The sequence below is a fragment of the Chrysochloris asiatica genome, unplaced genomic scaffold (assembly GCF_000296735.1).
Source record: "Chrysochloris asiatica unplaced genomic scaffold, ChrAsi1.0 scaffold00144, whole genome shotgun sequence".
Classification (NCBI taxonomy): domain Eukaryota; kingdom Metazoa; phylum Chordata; class Mammalia; order Afrosoricida; family Chrysochloridae; genus Chrysochloris; species Chrysochloris asiatica.
Window position 1 is genome coordinate 4,024,590 of NW_006408662.1, and position 20,693 is coordinate 4,045,282.

At 43.0% G+C, this 20,693-nt stretch overlaps 1 protein-coding gene across 1 annotated transcript in view; it reads left to right on the top strand.

Annotated features, from left to right (window-relative positions):
• The first annotated feature begins 666 nt into the window (after positions 1 to 666).
• Positions 667 to 20,693, top strand: part of GMDS (GDP-mannose 4,6-dehydratase) — an 809,379-nt gene continuing 789,352 nt past the window's right edge. Inside the window, exon 1 of the mRNA XM_006870563.1 lies at positions 667 to 772. Within this exon, the coding sequence (XP_006870625.1) occupies positions 671 to 772 (102 nt within the window). The 5' untranslated portion in view covers positions 667 to 670. The remainder of the gene's footprint in view (positions 773 to 20,693) is intronic.

Genomic DNA, 20,693 nt, shown 5'->3' on the forward strand with positions numbered 1-20,693 from the left:
TCAGTTTAGAGGCGAAGTTAGTCAGATTTGTGATACTTTCTAGCTGTTGCAGTAAGTGGGCTTTTCAAGTCCTGCAAAATCAGACTCCCAGGAAAGGCACTGCCATAGGTTTTCAAGAATTATTTGTAAATGTCAATGACCCTGTGAGTTTAGACTGAGGCAGCTTGAGAAGTGTTAGCTTTTTCCTAAGTCAAGGACAACCCATAGTTACTCCCAGCATTCTGTAGTTCATCAGGATTTCAGGGAAATCTGGAGAGCTGAGGAGATGAACGTCCCCCTTCATGCATGGCGTCATGGAGGCGGCGCGCAGGTCTGAAGAAGGTGTAGGCCCCGCCCTCCAAGCCCCGCCCCGCCCTATAAGCCCCGCCCCTCACGCGGCCATTGGCCGGGGCGCGGCCTGTCGCCTGCGCTGCAGGAGCGTTGCGGGATGACGGAGGACGCGGCGTGCTCTGCCCCGCCCACCGCCTGCCTGTCACTTTCAGGCAGAGGCCTCCGGGATGCTAGGTTCCCGCCCCTCGGCCTCCGGCGCCAGTTCCTCCTCCTCTTCGCCCGCCCTCGTCCTCCTCTTCCTCCTCCCTAGAAATGCAGCGGCAGTTCGCGCGCCTCTCACTAGCGGCCACTGCCTAGGGCTCCAGTCCCTTATTCGTCCCTGACTGTCGCCCGTGAGGACATGGCACACGCGCGTGGAGGCTGCCCCAGCGTCCGGGGCTCCGGGGATGGCGAGACTGTCAGGTCCAGGAAGGTGGCACTCATCACTGGCATCACGGGCCAGGTGAGTGAGCGCAGGACTCGCGCGCAGGCACCGCGGGGTCCCGGCCACCCACCGTCCGGCACGTGTAGGCGCCCACATTCCAGCTTCCCTAGCTCGGGCCCCGGTGCGCGTCCTGGAAGGTGCCTGCTTGCAGACAGATGGGAGAGGACAGGGGGCTTACGGGGAGCATGGAGCTTTTGGAGGGTGCTTAATGCATCGAATGCTTCCGGAATCTCTTTGGGGTATGTGAGCAGGATGTGTCCCTCACACCCTTACAAGGCTACCCTGTTACCTGCCCACAGGTGACCTGCGTGCTAGTGTCTCCAAGCTTATAAGGATGCACTTAGGATTTTGTGCCATGTAGATTTGAGTACTGAGTAGGGAGAAGACACGTTTACTTATGAGTATGTCTGGAAGCATCTTGCTGTATCCCAATACCTGGGCCACTTACCTGCTCCTGCTTGGGAGGCATGCTTGCTTGCTTGGTTCTTCCCCTCACCAGATTTCAGGATGGAAAAGGAGAAAATAAAAGTAGTGCTGTGGAGCCATCAAGTAGGAAATGTTAAGAATAAAACCACAAAAACTTAAAAAAAAAAAAAAAAAATTACACGAGTTTCATGTACACACATTTTGAAGTCTAACTCACAGATTGGGCCCAATGTGAGGGCAGGATTACATTTGCAAGGAAATGAGATACTTGAACTAGATAACCAAGAGTTGATGTTGAGAATGTGTTGGAGGTCCCTGACAGGGGCTGACCTTGGCTAGTCTAAGATAGCTATCTCTCAGAGGTGTGGCACTAGGTAGGGCCAGACCATAGTGTCTTATCAAGCTGTACTATGAGAAGACTTCAGAAAGTGTGTAGGAAAATGGAATAGAAAGAGACTGGGATTTTCCTATGAACTTTTTGAAGCCCCTTCATATTTTAGAATCATTAGTAATGACATAATTTTGCTCATATTTTTGAAGAGAAGATGTAGTGTGTGTATACTTGAAGAGCATGTAGTGACCAATATTAAGTTTCCAAACTCTGCAGTAAAGGTGATAATGACGTATTATATTAGAATACTCATTGTGTTCCAGCAGTGTGACTAATACTCATTTAATTCTCAAAACAACTCTTTAAAGGGAGTGCTTTTTACTTCCACTGCACAGAGGTGAAAACTGAAGCCTGAGAGTTTAATTTGCCTACAACTAGGAAGTGGCACTGAGGGAAAAGCACTGGACCACAAGCTTGGTTTGAACCACGAGGCCTGCGGCTCAAAATCACCAATTGCTCCTTGGAAACCCTATACAGGGTCTCTGTGAGTTGGAATCAACTCGACATCACTTAACACAACAACAACTAGGAAGTATCCAGTTTGGATTCAAACCCAACTGGTTCTGGAGTCGTGGTTCTCAACCATCATGCTATGCTATTCTGCCTCATGTTGTTGTTGTTAAGTGCTGTCGAGTCAATTCTGACCCATAGCGACCCTGTGTAGGTTTTCTGAGGAGTAGCTGGTGAGCTTGAACCACCGACCTGGCAGTTCAAATGGCTTTTCAGTCTGGCGCATTAACTCACAGCGCCACACATTGAGATATTAGGTTAACGGATGTTACTTTTAGGATAAATTGGTCTTAACGTCAATTGAAAATTAACAAATGGAAAGCACTGTTAGAATCCTTAAAATCATCTCTTAATGGTCTGACAAGTGTAAGTTCTTTCTAGACTAAGGGCACGAACTACCAAGATAAGGTCTATCTTAACAAATCAAGAACCTTAGTCACCATGAATACCAAATATGACCATAAGTGTATTGGAATCAGGAAATTTATGTTCAGCCATGGTATCCCCATCCTGTTACTTTGGGCCAGTCATTGAACTTGTGCAGACTTTTGTCATATCGTATAATCAGTATTTATTGCCCAATATTCTTTGACGATAGCTGGTTAATTTCAACTCAATTGTTTTTGCTTATTCATGAATCTTTGTTTAAGATAATTATAATACATGTTTGAAAGCTGGTAAGGCAGGTGGGGATGGTACAGATCTAAGCTTGAGGAAGTAGACTCTTATAGTCAGACCATCTGACAGCTCAGGCGCTATGTACTGTTCTCTCTTTCTTTTTTTGCTGGGATGTTGTGCACATGATTCCTGTCTTCCTAATTAGGGTTTAGGTTCAAACCCACTGATCCCCGGAAGGTGGATAGGGCTGTAAGCTATGCAGTCTTGAAAGTGCTGTAACAGGTCATTCTGAGCCAGAATCCACTCTGTAGCCGAGGTTTTCTAAACCACCTTCAGTGATCCGCACTAAGAGTTAGCACAGGTTAGAAGTGAGAGCAGTCCTTTGGTTACTAAATGCCTGCAAGGAAAGTGAGGAAGTAGCCCCCTCCCACTCCATTTTGTCTTCTAGGTTGCCACAGAGGGTCTTCCATAAGCACAGGTTTATCGTGTGGGTCTCTTACTAGGGTTGATAACAAAATACTACATCTTGAGTGACTAGTTGTTGTTGTTATGTGCTGTGGAGTTGGTTCCAACTCATAGCAACCCTATGCACAACAGAACGAAACACTGCCTGGTCCTGGGCCAACCTCACAATCATTGCTACACCCGAGTCTATCGCTGCCACCACTGTGCCAATCTATCTCACTGGGGGGGTCTTCCTCTTTTTCTCTGACCCTCCACCTTACCAAACATGATATTCTTCTCCTGGGACTGGTCCCTCCTGACAGTATGTCTAAAGTATGAGAGACGAAGTCTGGCCACCCTAGCCTCCAAGGAGCATTCTGGCTGTACTTCTAACAACACAGATTGCTTTGTTCTTTTGGCAGCCCATGGCGTTTTCAGTATTCTCCAAAACCATAACTCAAATGCATCAATTCTTCTACTGACCAACTTTCACATGAATATGAGGCTATTGAAAATACCATGGCTTGGGTCAGGTGCACCTTAGAACTCACACTGGGTGTCTAGTAGGAACAGAAATTTTTTGTGTCAGTGTTCTCGAGGCGACCAGCCTGGATTCAGGATGTTGGCAGCACCCTGTTCTTTCCAGGGGCTCTAAAGAAAGATCCTATGTTGTCTCTGCAGGCTTCTGGAGGCAGCAAAACTCTGTCTCCAAACTGATTCCTGCATGAAAAATCAAACCAAATCAGCTACATTCGAGTTTGTTTCACAGTACAACTGTGAGTGGGTTAGAACCAGTAACATTTCGATTAGTAGTCCAGAACTTGCCTCTTTGCACCACCTGGGGACTCTTACCAGGTTAATTTAACTGAGACCCTGTTTTCTAACAAGGTCATGTTCACAGGTACCAGGCATTAGAACTTCAATATACATATATATATATATGTATATATATATATTTTGGTGGGGGATGCAATTCATTTTGTAACAGCACCTTGTTTTCAATGTAAAGTCCTGCTCCACTTTCAGCTTCTTTGAACTACTCCAGTAACCACCAGCTGCACTGGCCTATCTCAGAGCTGACCTCTGAGCTGCTCTGATACTTGCTGATGGAATTTACTGCCCTTCTGTGCTTTTTATTTATTTTCTAAGACTGTGGCTCCCAACCAGGTACTAAAAGATCCCTGCAGGACAGAATTTAGTATAAGGAACCTGAAAACCCATATTTTATTATAAATTGTCTTAAAAATATTGGCTGAGAGCTTCCTGAGCTACTTACTCTGGTAATAAGTATTTTCTATATTCTTACCTAAGAAGCAGACACATTTGTTATCCTCATTTAATGCCCTGGTGTGGCTCTGTGGGATAAAGCATTGGACTGTAAGATCGCTTTGAACCACAAGGTAGCAGGTTCAAACTTACCAGTTGCTCCTCAGAAACCCTGTACAGGGTGGCTATGAATCGGAACCGACTCAACAGCGCTTCATAACAACAACAACAGTAAGGTTAAGTATATTCTCTGAGATCATACAAGTAACAGCTATGATTTGAAACCAGGATAAGTCCAGAACAGTGACTCTAAGCCCTTTCTGTTGCTGCCTTTATAGTAAACCACCTCCTAATGCATTTACATAGGAGCTCTGGTAATGTAGTAGTTACGAGTCAGGCTGCTAGACTCAAGGTCAGCAGTTCAAAACTACCAGCAGTTCCATGGGAGAAAGATGAGGCTTTCTGCTCCTGTAAAGATTTACAGCCTCGGAAACCCTATACAGGGCCGTTATGCATGGGAACCAACTCTACACACACTACCATCAACCACCACCACCACCACCAACGCATATACATGAAATTATCGTGATGTGTGCGTGTGTATATGAGGTGGAGGTAAGAAGGAGAGAGAAATTATCCTAATCTAAGAAGAGGCTTCAGATTCAAGAAGGTGGGTAGCAATCACTTATCAGGTACTTAGTGTACCTGTACCAGAGAGGTGTCTTACGTGACTTGTCCCAGACTCCCACTGGAGAATGAACAGCCACTTGTCCTGTTTGTTGTACATCACCTGTATATTTATATATTAGTCTTTAACTGACTCTGGTACATAGACTGTTCCTTAAATGTCCTTATATGTAAGGAATTATTTAATCTTCCTATTTTAAGGGTCCTCATTCGAACTTTCTCCCTTCTATCCTTTGTGTGTGTGTGTCTGATTTTTTAAAAACATCTTTTTATTCTAATGAAAATAGACACACTAAAACATCTGCCAACAGAACTTCCACATTTACAATTTCAGTGACATTGATGACATCTATCATGTATGCCTACATTATTTCTATTTGTGTCCTAAGTATTCCACTACCATTCGTACAAATTCAGTACCTTCCAAACAAAACCTCTACCTCCCCCTCCCTCCAGCCCCTGGTAACTGTTCATAATCTTTGATTTCTATATATTTTGAAGTTCCATTTGAGTAAGGCCGTACAATGTTTGTCAGCTCTTGACACAGGAGTTGTAGAACATTTTTTGGAAAGGTTTCCTTATGAAATCACCTTTTGAGAAAACCAGGCGCTGACTGCTTCTAGGCTCTTTGACAGATACCCCCAAAGTTCATCTTGAGTGTCTAATGATCCTTGTTCTTGTCTGTTATTGTTGTTAAGTGCCGGTGAGCCAATTCTGACTCATAGTGAGTATGTATGTTGTTTCCAAGGAGCAGCTGGTGGGTTTGAACTGCCGACCTTGTGGTTCACAGTCCCGTGCTGATCCTACAACGCTACACCGGGAGTCCTGTTCTTTACTACGAACATGAAAATGTTCATGCCCTTTGAACGCTATAATCTTGTGGCTCTTTGAAGTCATGATTTAGTAGCCAAATGACTTCACAAGTCTCTCTCCTTTTTTTGTGTGTGTGTGACTTGATTAAAAGTCTCAGTGTTCTCAGATTAACCCTGCCACAGGCAGCTCCAGGAACTTTCTTATATGCAATTCTGATTAGCTGTGTAGGTAATTTACATATTTTCATCTTTTTTGGATGATCGACTACTTAAAATGGAAACCTCATTTTCTGCTGGCTACCTCCAACAGCACGTTATCTAGTAAACTTCCAGAAATATCGGCTTACTCTTTGCAACTAGTCTTGAGCATCTGCAGTGGGCGGGGCTGTTGTTTGCAATGCAGCTGGGCACAGAAGGATTTGTAAGATCTATTGTCTGTCCACTATCACCTCCCAGTCTTTGACGATTTTAAGAAAGTGCACATGAAAAGACAGGCACCTGAAATGATTAGTATTGTACCCTTCACCAGATGGTAGGTGCCAAATGGGCAGGTCATACTGCCTTACTTGCCCAGGAAGTTGATTCTGATGCTAGCGACCCCATCGGACAGGGTAGAACTGCTGCCCCAGAGGGTCTCCAATGCTATAAATCTTTATGGAAGCTGACTGCCATATCTTTCTCCCTTGGAGCAACTGGTGGGTTTGAACTGCTGACCTTTTGTTTAGCACAAGTGGTCATTTGTTTCCAGAAAGATTTATTTATGGAAACCCAATGAGGGTAGTTCTACCCTGTCCTCTCAGGTCACACTCAGACACAATCAATTTGACAGAATTGGGTTTGGTTTTGGTGACTTACTTCCAAAAAAGATTTTGGGGTGGCTTCAGTAGCAAACACATGATTGGGCCACCATCAAAAGAATGAGAGAAAAAGCCCACAATGAAGGCAGTAGAAAGATGGAAGTAGTATGTAAAACAAAAAAAAACAAACCAAATCGGAGGACAGCTGCAGTCTTTCAAGGATGAAATTTAGCTTTGATTTCTTTGACAGTTAAGGCAAAAGTGGGAACCAGTTCTTGGAATCAAGTACAGTGATTTCTTGTTGTTGTTGTTGTTAAGTGCTGTTGGGTCAGTTCCGACCCATAGCGACCCTGTATAGGGTTTTCGAGAAGCAGCTGGTGAGCTTGAACTGCCGACGTTGTATTTCAAACTGACTTTGCAGTCCAGCGCATTAACCCACAGCGCCACACCAGGACTCTAGGTGAGGGAGTTTTTTATGAAATTAATATTAGACTCTTAGAGGAATGTAACTTTTAAAGAAGAGACACTGAACAGCATGTTGGAAAAATCATTAGTAGTGTTTCTCATAGAAGACAAACATTTTTTCCTGGGATATTCTTACTATTTCCAGTGAAAGATGAAAAATCAAACACATTTTTGGTCGATAGAAACTTGAAAGTTGAATGACTGGTGTCTGCAGATTTTCCCTTTCAAGTTTCAGATATCTCAAGTAGATCTCTGCCAGGAGAGCAGGCAAGTTTGAACTGTCCTCTCTGTGTTGTTCTTTGGAAGAGAGCCTTTTACTTTAGATACTAAGTGCATTTTAATGTTAGATCTAAATACTGGTGCTTTAGCATAGGAAGATTTTGACATGGTGAGTTTCTTTCCATCTGGAAGTAGGCTTGCATTTTCCTTAGGAAGTAACTTGCTGTTTGTTGTGAAATGCCACTGAGTGGGTTCTGACTCATAGCAACCCTGTATAGGATTTCCAAGCAGCAGCTGGTGGGTTTGAACCGTAGACCTGTGGTTCGTGGTCTAGTGCTGATCCTACAGCGCCACACCAGGAGTCCATCTGGTCAGATATGTAAGCAAGCTGCAAATCAAGGGTGCAGAGTTTATGCCATGAAGCAAAGTGTTTAAGTAGCAGAATAACTTCGTGATCCAGAAGAGTGAAATTGTCTGTAGGTTGAGGATTAACAAAATGCAGATGTATTTTACAGGGAGACGACGGACTCCCTGATTGAGTTATTAAAGTTACGTTATTTAAGTTGTATTTTGAGTTTATGGCCTTGTTTTTCATATTCACTAATTTTTGGAGTCCTGGTGTGACGCTGTGGGTTAAAATGCTGGACTGCAAAGCCACATTGAACACCAAGGTCTGTGGTTCAAGCTCACAAGCCACTCCTTGGAAACCCTTTACAGGCTCGCTTTGTGTCGAAACTGACTCGACAGCACTTAACAACAACAACAATTTCATATTATGCGCATTTCATAGTTACCATAAAACAACTCTGTATTTAATAAATTACATCAGTCCCACGGATAACCTGGTTCAGCAGACGCAGGTAACTCAGATAGGCATTATTTATCGTACTGATTTAAGAACATTCTAGAATGTTTTTGTTGTTAGGTGTGACCCTGTGTGCAACAGAAGGAAATGCTGCTTGGTCCTGTGCCGTGTTCACCATTGTTGTTAGAAACGAAGGTGCAGGTAACCTCCAGGGAGGGGTGGAGGGACGTACCTGTGACCAGCAAGGTCAAAGGTTCAAGCCCACCAGGAGAAAGGTGAAGCTGTCTGTTCTTGTAAGGATTTACTGTCTCAGAAACCCTCTATAGGGTCACTAATAAGAGTTAGAATAAACTCAATGGCACTGGTCTTTTGGATACTTTTGGATCATAAGTGTACATTTGAACAAGTGTCAATAAAATATATTTCAATATTGAAACAAAAGCTTTGTTAACCTTGTAGAACAGAGGAAAGTCCCCAGCGAGATGGCTTGGCACAGTGGCAGCAACAATGAGCTCATACGTGATGATTGTGAGGATGACGTAAGGCGTATAGTTTCCTGTTGAGCATAGGGTTACTTAGTTGGAACCAACTCAATGGTACCTAACAACAATCTAGTACTGGGGACTGCTATACAATGGCTTCAACAATGGAATTGAAAGTATGAATGATCATGAAGATTGCATGGGACTAAGTTGAGTTTAATTCTGTTACATGCCTGCGGTCCCTGCCGACTAGAGGGCAGCTAACAACAATGTATGAGTAGCATGCCTTGCATTAAGTTCCTTCTCTTTTCTGCCAGGTTGGGAGAGTGTCTTGGGGTGTTTGCCCCATTGATAGAATGGACGTTCACTTCACAATGTTGATAAAGTATTTCTTGACTTCTAGGAAAGGAAGTTGAGGATATTCATACTTGGCTTTGCTTTGCATGGACAGTCTGTTCCCCTGAGACAGACGGTTGCATAGGAGCTGGGATCAATATCACGAGGCTATAAAGTACTGGACAGCCAACAGGGCTGATGTCCAGTGTGAAGCAGACTCTAGGAGTCAGTATTCTTTTCCAACAAAGAAGGACTATGGGTGCTGGATGGGCACTCAGAATCTCCATTAGTCATGTTTATAGTTTGGGGATGAAAGCTTTAGCATCAGTGGAGATGAGAAACATCCCTTGGGTACTATCCTGGTTGAGGAACCTGGGTAGTATAATGGGCTACAGGTCGGGCTGCAAACCACAAGGCCAGCAGTTCGAATCTACCATCCGCTCCGAGGGAGAAAAATGAGGCTTTCTGCTCCGGTAAAGATTCATAGCCTTGGAAACCCTATGCAGGGTCGCTATGGGTTGGAACCGACTTCGCGGCACATCACCACCAGCACTATCCTATTTGGACTAGATTACCATGTGATGACAAGGTTTTTATATCTGTGAGGCTTTTAACATTAATTAGCTGCCTAGGCTGAATTTTCCTGAATGTGTTTCTTCATCTGTAATGTGAGTTGATCTACAAGGTCCATTTCTGGTCAAAATCTAGGATTATACACACTAAATTATAACCGATTACATGAAAAGTTAAAAATATTATATAAATATTGATATGTTTATACTTGGTGGTGGTATTAGTGTACCATGGAATCAGTGCTAACTCATGGAAACCCTGTATAGGGTTTACAAGGCTGTAAGTCTTTGCAGAAGCAGAAAATGTCATCTTTCTTTCGGGGAGCAGGTGATAAGTTTTGAACTGCTGACCTTGAGGTTAGCAGCCTGACTCATAACCACTACGCTACTAGAGCTCCTTATGTTGAATTTAATATCAGCTTTAAAAATAAAGCCAATAAGAGCATTGTTGAAATGAAATTAGTGAACTGTTATTTATACTGAATTTAAAACTAAGTATATGAACCACGAAGAAATTCACATGTATTGTATTTTGCTAGAATTTGTTTGTAAGGGTAGAGTGAAAAACCTGAACTGTCTACTTTTGTTGTTATTGTTAAATGCTGTTGAGTCTGTTCTGACTCATAGCGACCCTGAGTAGGGTTTCCAAGGAGTGACTGGTGAATTTGAACCGCCAACCTTATGGTTAACAGACAATGCTTATGACACACCACCACACCTGGTCTACTTTTGCAGGATATACTAAATTAAGTGAAAAAAATTTTTTTTTCTTTAAAAATATTTTAGATTTTGTTGTTGAATAAATACAGAAGAGCGTACGAATCCAGCAGTTCGACCGTGTAGAATTCAGTGACACTGACTCCATGGTTGAGTTCTACAATTATCCCCACCCTGCTTTTCTGAGTTGTTCCTCCATCAGTGACCTGAATTCACTGCCCCCTAAGCTTCCCATCTGGTCTTTGGAGTTTCTGTTGTCAGTTTGATCCCAGGTAGATTGGTGTGGCGCTATACGATCAACACTGGACTGTGAACCACAAGGTCAGCGGTTCAAACCCACCAGCTACTCCTTAGACACCCTATACAGGGCCGCTATGAGTTGGAACTGACTCGACAGCACACAACAGCAACAATAGATAGTGCTTTAAAGGAGCATAAAGATCACAGTGCAGAAAGCAGATAACCTTACCAGCTAACCTAAACTCTTGTTTGGTTTAAAAAGATGAAGACTGAAGCCTTTAGAGAAAAAAAAAAAAAATTGTTAGAAATATTAAAAATAAGTAACCATTTATATTTTGAGTTTAATGTTTGTATAGTTCATTCATTCTCCAAGTATTTGTTGAGATTTACTGTGTGCTGAGGTAGGTACAAGAAGCCCTGGTGGTGCTGAGGGTGAGGCATTGGTTGAACTGGTAACTACAAGATTGGGAGTTCAAACCCACCAGCTGCTCTTCAGAATAAGTTGAGTTTCTGTGAAACCCAAAGGAGTAGTTAGCTGTAGTTGTCCTTGTAGAGGTCACTGTGAGTCGGCTTCCACTTGATGGTAGTAGGTTTTGTTTTTTGTTTTTGTTTTAGGTGGGGGTGAGCTAGGTTCTAGGGATACAGCGCTGAACAAGAGAGACATGAGTTTTGCCTTTAAGGGGATGATGGTTGTTGTTGTTAAGTGCCATCGAGTCTGTTCCTACCCATAGCGACCTGATAGTCTAGTAAGAAGGAACTCTGGTAGCATAGTGATTATGAGTTGGACTGCTAATATCAAGGTCAGCAGTTTGAAACTACTTGTCGTTCCATGGGAGAAAGATGAAGCTTTCTGCTCCCATGAAGACTTACAGCCTCGGGAACCCTATACAGGGTCGCTGTAAGTTGGAACCAACTCCCTGACGCATAACTACCACTATCTGTCTAGTCGAGATTAAGTAATTAAATGTAATTATATGATCTGATGTGGTGCTGTGGGTTAATGTGCTGGACTGCAAGGTTGGTTTGAACTGCAAAATGTGTGGTTCAAGCTTACCAGTCTCTCCTTGGAAACCCTATACAGGGTTGCTGTGGGTCGGAACCGACTCGATGGCACTTAACAACAACAACAATTGATATGTGCTTTAGACATGATGATTGTAGTAATTCTTGGATATTGTGTAGAATAAGTGCCTAAGGTCAGGAGGATGGAGGAAAAGATCGAGGTGAAGTGTCTTGAGAGATGAGTTTAGTGCAGGTGTGAGAATGGGTTTGAGTAGCAAGAGAAGGGAAGCAGGAAGATCAGGAGGAGCCTCTTGTATCCACAGAATGTGAGATGGGGATGCAGACAGTATGGTTGTGGAGTGGGAGGGTGAAGCAAAGAGAAGACAGGACTTTGTAATCCAAGTGTAGGGGTTTGAGGAAGGGAAGAGTTGAAGATGACTCAAAACTGTTCAGATTTTGGAGGCTGGTTGGATCATCAGAAATGCAGTCATTGGGAAGGGAGACCAGATTTCTGGAAAAGGTAATGCTCCTTTTGAATTTGAGATGAGAGCTTGACATACACGTTCAAGGAGCCTGTTGTTGTTGTTAGGTGCAGTTGACTTGGTTCCAACTCACAGCAACCCAATGAATTACCAGCCTCACAACTGTTGTTACACTTGAGTCCATTGTTGCTGCCACTGTGCCAGTCCATCTTGTTAGGGGTCTTCCTTTTTTTGTGCTAACCCTCTGCATTACGTAGCATTACATCCTTCTTCATAGACTAGCTCCTCCTGATAACATGTCTGAAGTATGAGAGACGAAGTCTCGCCATCCTGGCTTCTCAGGAGCATTCTGTCTGTACTACTTCCCACACAGATCTGTTTGTTCTTCTGGCCATCCAAGGTACTTTCAATATTCTTCTCCAACACCATAACTCAAACGCACCAATTCTTCTGTGATCGTCCTTATTCACTGTCCAACTTTCACATGCATCTGAGGCTCTTAAAAATACCCTGACTTGGGTCAGGCACACCTTAGTCCTCAAACTGACACCTTTGCTCTTCAACATTTTTTAAGTGGTCTTGTGTAGCAGATTTGCCTAATGCAATATGTCATTTGATTTCTTGGCTGCTGCTTCCATGTCTATTGATTGTGGATCTAAGCAAAATGAAGTCTTTAGCCTTTTCTCCATTTATCATGGTGTTATTTATCGGTCCAGTAGTGAGAATTTTTGTTTTCTTTACGTGAGGTGCAATCCATACTGAAGGCTGTGCTCTTTGATCTTCATCAAAGGCTTTTGATAAGCTATGGGTAACATTGTGAAGTAGTTGAAGTCCTCTTTGCTTCCAGCAAAGGAGGTTTTATCATCTGCATATCACAGGTTAATGAGTCTTTCTCCAATCCTGATGACATGTGCTTCATATAATTCACTTTCTCAGATTATTTACTCAGCATTGTTGTTGTTGTTAAGTGCTGTTGAGTCGATTCTGACCCATAGCGACCCTGTATAGGGTTTCCGAGGAGCAGCTGGTAAGCTTGAACTGTCAACCTTGCAGTTCAGATTGAATAAGTATAGTGAAAGAATACAACCCTGGCACACACCTTTCCTGATTTAAAACCGCTAGGTGTCTTATTGTTCTGTTTGAATGACTGACTGACTCTGTCTATGTACAGGTTCCTCCTGAGCATAATTAATTACGCATTCTTCACAGTGTTACTCATAGCTTATCATAGTCAAAAGCCTTTGTGTAGTCAATAGCACAAGTAAATATTTTTCTGGTATTCTTTGCTGTTAGCCAAGATCCATTTGATGTCAGCAATGATCTCCAAAATTCCACATCCTCGTTGGGATCCAGTTTGAATTTCTGGCAGTTGTTTGTTGATGTACTATTGCAGTCATTTAAAAAAGTATCTTCATCAAAATATTATTTGCTTGTGATATTAATGATATTGTTGGATTATTTCTGCAGTCCTTTGGGTCACCTCTCTTTGGACTGGGTACAAATATGGATCTCTTCCAATCGGTTAGCCACGTAGCTGTCTTTCACATTTTTTGGCTTAGGTGAGTGAGTGCCTCCAGTGCTGCATTAGTTTGTTGAAAGATTTCAATTTGTATTCCATCAGTTCCTGGCGCCCAGCATTAGGATAGATTATAGTGCTGAAATGAATTGTTTAGTCATGTTTAACCAAAACATATTCCTTAGTGCAGGTGAAAAAAACTCTTTATTTGTATCTTTAGCATTTTTTTTTTTTTTTAATTAAAATACAATTTCCTGTGTCTCTTAGAAGGGTACTCTATTTTTAAAACTTTTCACAAAAGTCATTGCTTTTCCTATATTCCTTTGTTCAAACTGCGTTTTTTACATTTGTTCTTTAAAAATGACAAGTTAGTATTTTATATGGATATGGAGTCCTGGTGTGGCACTGTGGGTTAATGTGCTTGACTGCAAGGTTGGTTTGAATGCAAGGTTGGTGGTTCAAGCTCATCAGCTGTTCCTTGGAAACCCTATACAGGGTTGCAATGAGTTGGAACCAACTTGATGGTACTTAACAACAACAAAAATAAGGATCCCTTGTGGCACAGTGAGTTAAGCTTTGGGCTGCTAGCCAGAAGTTAGGGGTTCAAATCTGCCACTGCACAGGAGAGAGATGAGGCTATCTGCTCCTAGAAAGCAACCCTGTGGGTCCCTAGGACTTGGAATTTAATAGACAATGGTGGGTTTTTTATTGATTTATTTTTTTGGTATACACTCTGTATTAATTTTTTTGTTGAGCAATATTGGCAAACGTTAAGTGTATTTATTTTAGCTTACTGTCGAATTTTTCCACATTTGCTCGTGGTTATCAGAGCAGGCCAACTGCCTGAGTGGATGAGCTTATGTGGGAGTAGAGCTAGTCCCAGGAGAAAGAGAATATGGACCCCCGTTTGTCAGGAATGTGGAAGGGATGAGGTTTCACCCTCCTTGACTTCTAATAGGTGATCCTCTTACAATTCTAGGAAGGATGGCAGGTGATTCTGGGTCTGAGGAAAGGGCTGCTCATAGTACAGCTTGAACTCTGGGTCTGCCATGGTTTTAGGTGTTTCGATTTGCATCAGTCCTCTGTGTGCGTCACCTACGGCCCCCCTTGTTGACAATGTGACGGTGAACCTAAGTGGATGTTACCCACACCCACTAGGTTGTTGTTGTTGTTTTTAAAGCTTTTATTGTGAATTGAATGATAGTTTACAGGGCAGATCATTGGTTTTGCACTTAGCCAATCATGATTTGTTTCATTGCAATGATTATAATCCCCTCCATGCATCTTCAGTTAACAGCATTTACCTCTATTCCCTCTTTTTTTTGGATGTATACACACACACACACAGAAAATATATATTCATTTAAATGACCAAAGGGCACATTCTGCAAGCGTGCTCCTGCCTGCTGCAACACAGCCTTTCTCTTTCCCTGAGTCTAGAGTCCTCAGCTGCTCCCTCTCTCCATGTCCTCATCTCTGCCTGCATCTCTGGTGTCGCTGCTTCTCTGGATAGGGTCCTTCCCGCATTCCATTCATGCTCTTCTCCCTTGATGGTCCTAGGGTCCTCTGTTCCTGGAATGTTAGATTAACTCCTCCTCCCTTTATGCTAAAAAAAAAACTTCTATCTTTACAGTTGTGACAGTCGCAATTAGTCATGATAACAATTATATATCCATCTTATTTCACAGATCCATCTAGACAAGATGAAAACTATTCAGTGGGAATTCTACCCTACCTTCTTACTCTGAAACTCAGCACTCTTTTGAAAACTTGTAAACCAGCCACTTTGTGCCTTTATAGCACCTCCCTCCATTTTAGGTAGCCAGTGTCTAAATTGCCCATTCCTATCAACCCTATGGAGTCCTGGTGTGGTGCTGTGGGTTAATGCGCCAGACTGCAAAGCAGTTTGAACTGCAAGGTTCAGCTGCTCCTTGGAAGCCCTATACAGGGTCGCTATGGGTCGGAATCGACTTGACGGCACTTAACAACAACAAATCTACCCTATATAAGGAGCTCTGTTAGCATAGTGGTTACAAATCGGGCTGCGAACCTCAAGGTCAACAGTTCAAAACTACCAGCTGCTCCGCGGGAGAAAGATGAGGCTTTTTGCTCCTGTAAAGAATTTACCGCCACGGAAACCCTGTTAAGGGTTGTTATGGGTTGGAACCAACTCGACAGCACTTAACAACAACAATCAACCCTATATACTGAGGAGATAGGTTTGATCCTTGATGTGAACACTCCTTCTCTCTCCGCTGGAATTTTAAGCAGCTACATTCATAAACAAAAGTTAAGTTCATCAAATTGTATCAATTTACACTTGCTTCCTGTAGTAAACTTCTTTATCTAGTCCAGTTCTGATCATCAAGCCATCCAAACTAGGTCAAATGGATACTATCTGCACATTTGGGCATTCTTGTGCATCTCTCCTCAGTTCATATCAGCTAGATGCTTCCCTCTCAGCTGTAGCCCACCGTGGCTAGATAAGTGCCCATGGCCTCAGGAGCTCCCACATCTCCCCAAACTTCAGACCAACCAGCCCTTCCTCTTCTCTCTCTCTCTCGTCTCAAGGTTGACAGGTATCTATGATGGAACATGGCCGAAGTCAGCCAATATCTTCATTACTGCCTTTCCCCCACTTCCACTCACAAGGAGATCAACTCGGTCACCAGCAAGCTTACAAGCCTGTTCATGTGTTCCCTTTGAGTTTCGGTCTTGGGTGGGATTTATCCTGATGGCCTGATTTTCTTGCCATGATGGCTCCTGGGTGAACAGCTTGCTTGTTCTTTGCACAGTAGGTTTGTACCATAGTTGACAATCCTGAGGTTAGGAAAACATGCTGTTCCAGGAGGACTTCTAGTACATATTCTCAGCCTTTGCCCTGAGGACAGTATTATTATATTGGTTCACAAACAGATCTGATCCAGAGAGAGTAAGAGAGGGACAGCATCTCTATTTTACAAGGTGGTTTGTTTTTCAGACATCCGTGGAAAGGTAAACTAAGCAAAAGCTACAGTTGTCAGTCTGCCTGCTCACTAGACATGTAGACATGGGAGATACATGTGGAGAATTGCCGTCCAGCACTGTTTACTCTGCTGGTGGAAACTCACCAGCTAGACAAGTAAGTTTCTCCTTCTTCCGCCATGTGTCCATGGTGGAGTTTCAGCTTCATTTTATATCTCCATTTTTAGAACAAAATGATAGGACCTATACTTACATGTTTAAGGAGCTCTGGCAGCATAATGGTTACGAATCGGGCTGCGAACCGCAAGGTCATCAGTTGGAAACTACCAGCTGTTCTGTGGGAGAAAGATGAGGCTTTCTGCTCCTGTAAAGATTTACAGCCTCGGAAACCATGTACAGGGTCACTATGAGTCGGAACCAACTCCATGGCACATAACAACAACATACTTACATGTTTATTGTGAAATGAGCTCATGGATATTGTAGTGGGGTCGATTTTTTTCCTTTTTTCTTGAGACTTTTTCTTGTGAATTGAGTGAAAGATTACAGACAAGATCATCAGTTTCAGAGTCAACAAATCCTACACTTTGTTTTATCTCAATGATTGCAGTCCCTACCATGCGACAACAGTTATCCTACTTCCTCCCTGAGGTTATTTCCATTCCACCCACCTTTCCAACCCCTCTCAACTTTGTCCTTAGGTAAACGTTGCCCTTTAGATCTTGAATGGTTGAGCATTCCATGAGCACACCTCACTAGTGTTGTTGTTCCCCCATTTATCTATCGACTGCATGGCTGAAAATGAGACCATGCGGGTGAGTTCCATTCCAGACCTGAATGGTGGCTGAGGGCCACAGTCTCCGGTTCCTCCAGTCACTTTCTGACCAATAAGCCCAGTCTTTTTTTTCATTTTCAATTTTGAGTTTTGTTCCACATTTTCTCCCGCTCTACCTGGGACCTTCTAATGCCATCCCTTTTAGAGCAGTCGGTAGTGGTAGCAGCCACCATCTAGGTTCTTCTGGTCTCAGAGGCCTGGAGTGCTATATTAATCCATTGATTCCAAGCATCTTCAGTTCTCATCATTTTTTTTTTTTTTTTTCTTTTTCTGCACAGGGAGAGACCTATAGTTTCACTTTAGGTGGCCGCTCATGAGCTTTTAAGACCCCAGTTGCTACTCACCAAAGTAGGCTGTAGAACATTGTCTCTGTGGACTACATTAAGCCAGTTGACCGTGACGTTTCCTTAGACTTTGGTCCTGAGCACCCAGGCCCAGCAACTTATTGACTTAAAATGTTTAGTAATAGCTAAGAAGTTTTCCTCATTTGGTTTCTTGTATGCTCTACCACATGCATAGGTGCGTGTGCAGCTAAGGTAAATATTTACTCATATATTTGTGGGTATACGCCCACTCTCCCTCCTGTGTATGTAACTGTAGAACACTATTGTTCCAGGGTTGTGTATATAACATTATTTACCTCTGTCTCCTTAGCCCTTGCATTCATTCTTGTGTCTTCAACACTCTTCTGCCAGCCTCCTTCTTGCATGTAAATTATCTTCCTCATCACCCCAGTTAGCATGTGTCTCTAGCAGGTGAATTACTCTCCCTTCTCTCCCACCCCTGGTGACCAGCAAAGAATGTTTCTTTTAGCGTGAAAACTTTTTCTTGAGTTTTTACAACAGTGTTCTTATACAATGTTTGTCCATTTGTGGTTGACAAATTTCACTCAGTATAATGTCCTCTAGGTTCATCCATGTCAGGAGGTGTTTCACAGATTCATTGCTGTTCTTCATAATTGTGTATTATTCCATTGTGTGTATGTACCAAAGTTTGTGTATCCGTTCTTTCATTGATGGGCATTTGGGCTGTCTCCATCTTTTTGCTATTGTGAATTGTGCTGCTATGAACATGGGTGTGCTTATATGGCAGGTGGGGTGTGTGTGATAATTTTATATTTTGCTGTATATATGGGAGTGTACTTTAGTCTCAGTTGCCCTGAAGAACCCAATTCACAAGAACTTTTTTTTTTTCCAGCTCTGGAGCAGAGCCCATATACATATTAATACCCAATCTGATTTCCATTGGGTGATTTTAACTCAGCCGGCGAAGTGTTGAACCCTCTTATAGTAAATAATGATTTCTCCTTTGCTTTTAGTTCATGATACCTAACCTGTAACCAATGGTTGGGGTCATCCAGACAACAAGGGAGCATCACCCTGCGGCCCAATGCTGACAAAGTCACAGAGATGTTATCTGTCATGGTCACCTAGGGAGGCCAGGAAAAGTGTTGGAAGGTGGATGCTCAGAGAGTAAGCACCTCCTCAGGGGACATGGTTGTTCCCAAAGCCAGGATCCCTCCTAGATCTCACCTGTTTGTGTCTTTTTTTTCTGTTAGATTAATGATTATCCTTTCCCTGAAGTTTGAGAGTTGCTCCAAAGAATTATGGGCCATAAGAAACAGAGAAGGGCTTTTTGTTGTTGTTGTTAAGTGCTGTTGAGTCAGTTCCAACTCATATTGACTCTGTATAGAGTCTCCAAAGAGTGGCTGGTGGGTTTGAACAGCCAACCTCGTGGTTAGCAGTCCAGTGCTTATCCTACAGTGCCACACCAGGGCTCCTCAAGAAGTGGCCTATTGTTGTTACGTGCCATTGAGTCGGTTCTGACTCATAGCGACCCTGTAGTTGGTTGAAACTGCAAGGTCGGTGGTTCAGGCTCACCAGTTGCTCCTCGGAAATCCTATACAGGGTTGCTATGGGTCAGAACTAACTAGATGGCATATAACAACAAAAACGTAGGGTTTCCAAGGAGGCGCTGGTAGTACTGTGAGCCTTGTAGTTCAAACTGACCTTGCAGTCCAGTGCTTATCCTACAGCACCACACATGGACATTGGAGAAGGGGCCTGTTGTCTGTTATTAAGTGCTGTCAAGTTGGTTCCGACTCATAGAGACCTTGTGTAGGGCTTCCAAGGAGTGGCTGGTGAGCTTGAACCGCCGACCTTGCAGTCCAACACATTAACCCTCAGCACTACACCAGAGAAGGGGCCTACTGTTGTTTTTAAGTGCTGTTGAGTCTGTTCTGACTCATAGCGACCCTGTATAGTAGGGTTTCCAAGGAGCGACTGGTGAGTTGAACCTCCGACCTTGCAGTTCAAAATGACTTTGCAGTCCAGTGCATTAACCCACAGTGCCACACCAGAGAAGGGGCGTGCTGTTTTTACGTGCTGTTGACTCTGTTCTGACCCATAGCGACCCTATATAGTAGGGTTTCCAAGAAGCAGCTGGGGAGCTGGAACCTCTGACCTTGCAATTCAAACTGACTTTGTAGCCCAGCACATTAACCCACAGCTCCACACGAGAGAAGGCGCACAGTCCTAGGTAAATGGGATGAAAGAGAGAAGGGATTCATGTAGCAGCCTGGGTCGGATTGACCAAGGAAGGCAAGCTGTGATTTCCCCAGGACTCAACTGGTGTGTAGAGTGGGATTTTTTTACCCACCACACCTTTGGTTCGGAGGTGGATGATCTCAACCACCCCCCAACCCCATCCCGCTCCTCTGGACTGTGGGATTTACTTGAGTAATTCTGGTGTGATACCAAGCTTCCTCATTTTGTGTCTGCTGTGAAAGCATTCCGTCCCTTCTTTTTAACTCACCCAGTTACCATTAGCTACTTTTATGAATTTTAATGCTTTCATGCCTGATTTCAGCTCTCTCAGCTTGGCTTTGAGATTTAAGCGAACTTTTATCTAGTGCCTGCCTTGTGCTGATAGGCCTTGTCCTCAAGGTAAGACTTAGATCTTTGTAGATTTTCTTAAAGGTTGCCTAGTCTTTTGCCTTTCATGAGTTTTTTATTTTATAATGGAAATATATTCTTTTTTTTTTATTTTTATTTTTTTGATTAAATGTTTTTATTTTGGATTGAGTGAAAGTTTACAGGGCACATCATCAGCTTCACATTCAACCATTCATATAGCTTGTTTCATTACATCGATTATTATCCCCTCCATATATCATCATTTTACAGTGTTTCTCTCTATCCTCTTTAGCTTTTTTTTTTTGGATGCGGGGGGACTTGCCTTTTTGGAATTTACAGTCTCAGCTTTTAGGGAAGGTTTTTACATTTGTCTGTGGATATCCAGGGCTCATGTATGAGATTACTAACAAGCATTACTGAATAATCAGATGAGGGACA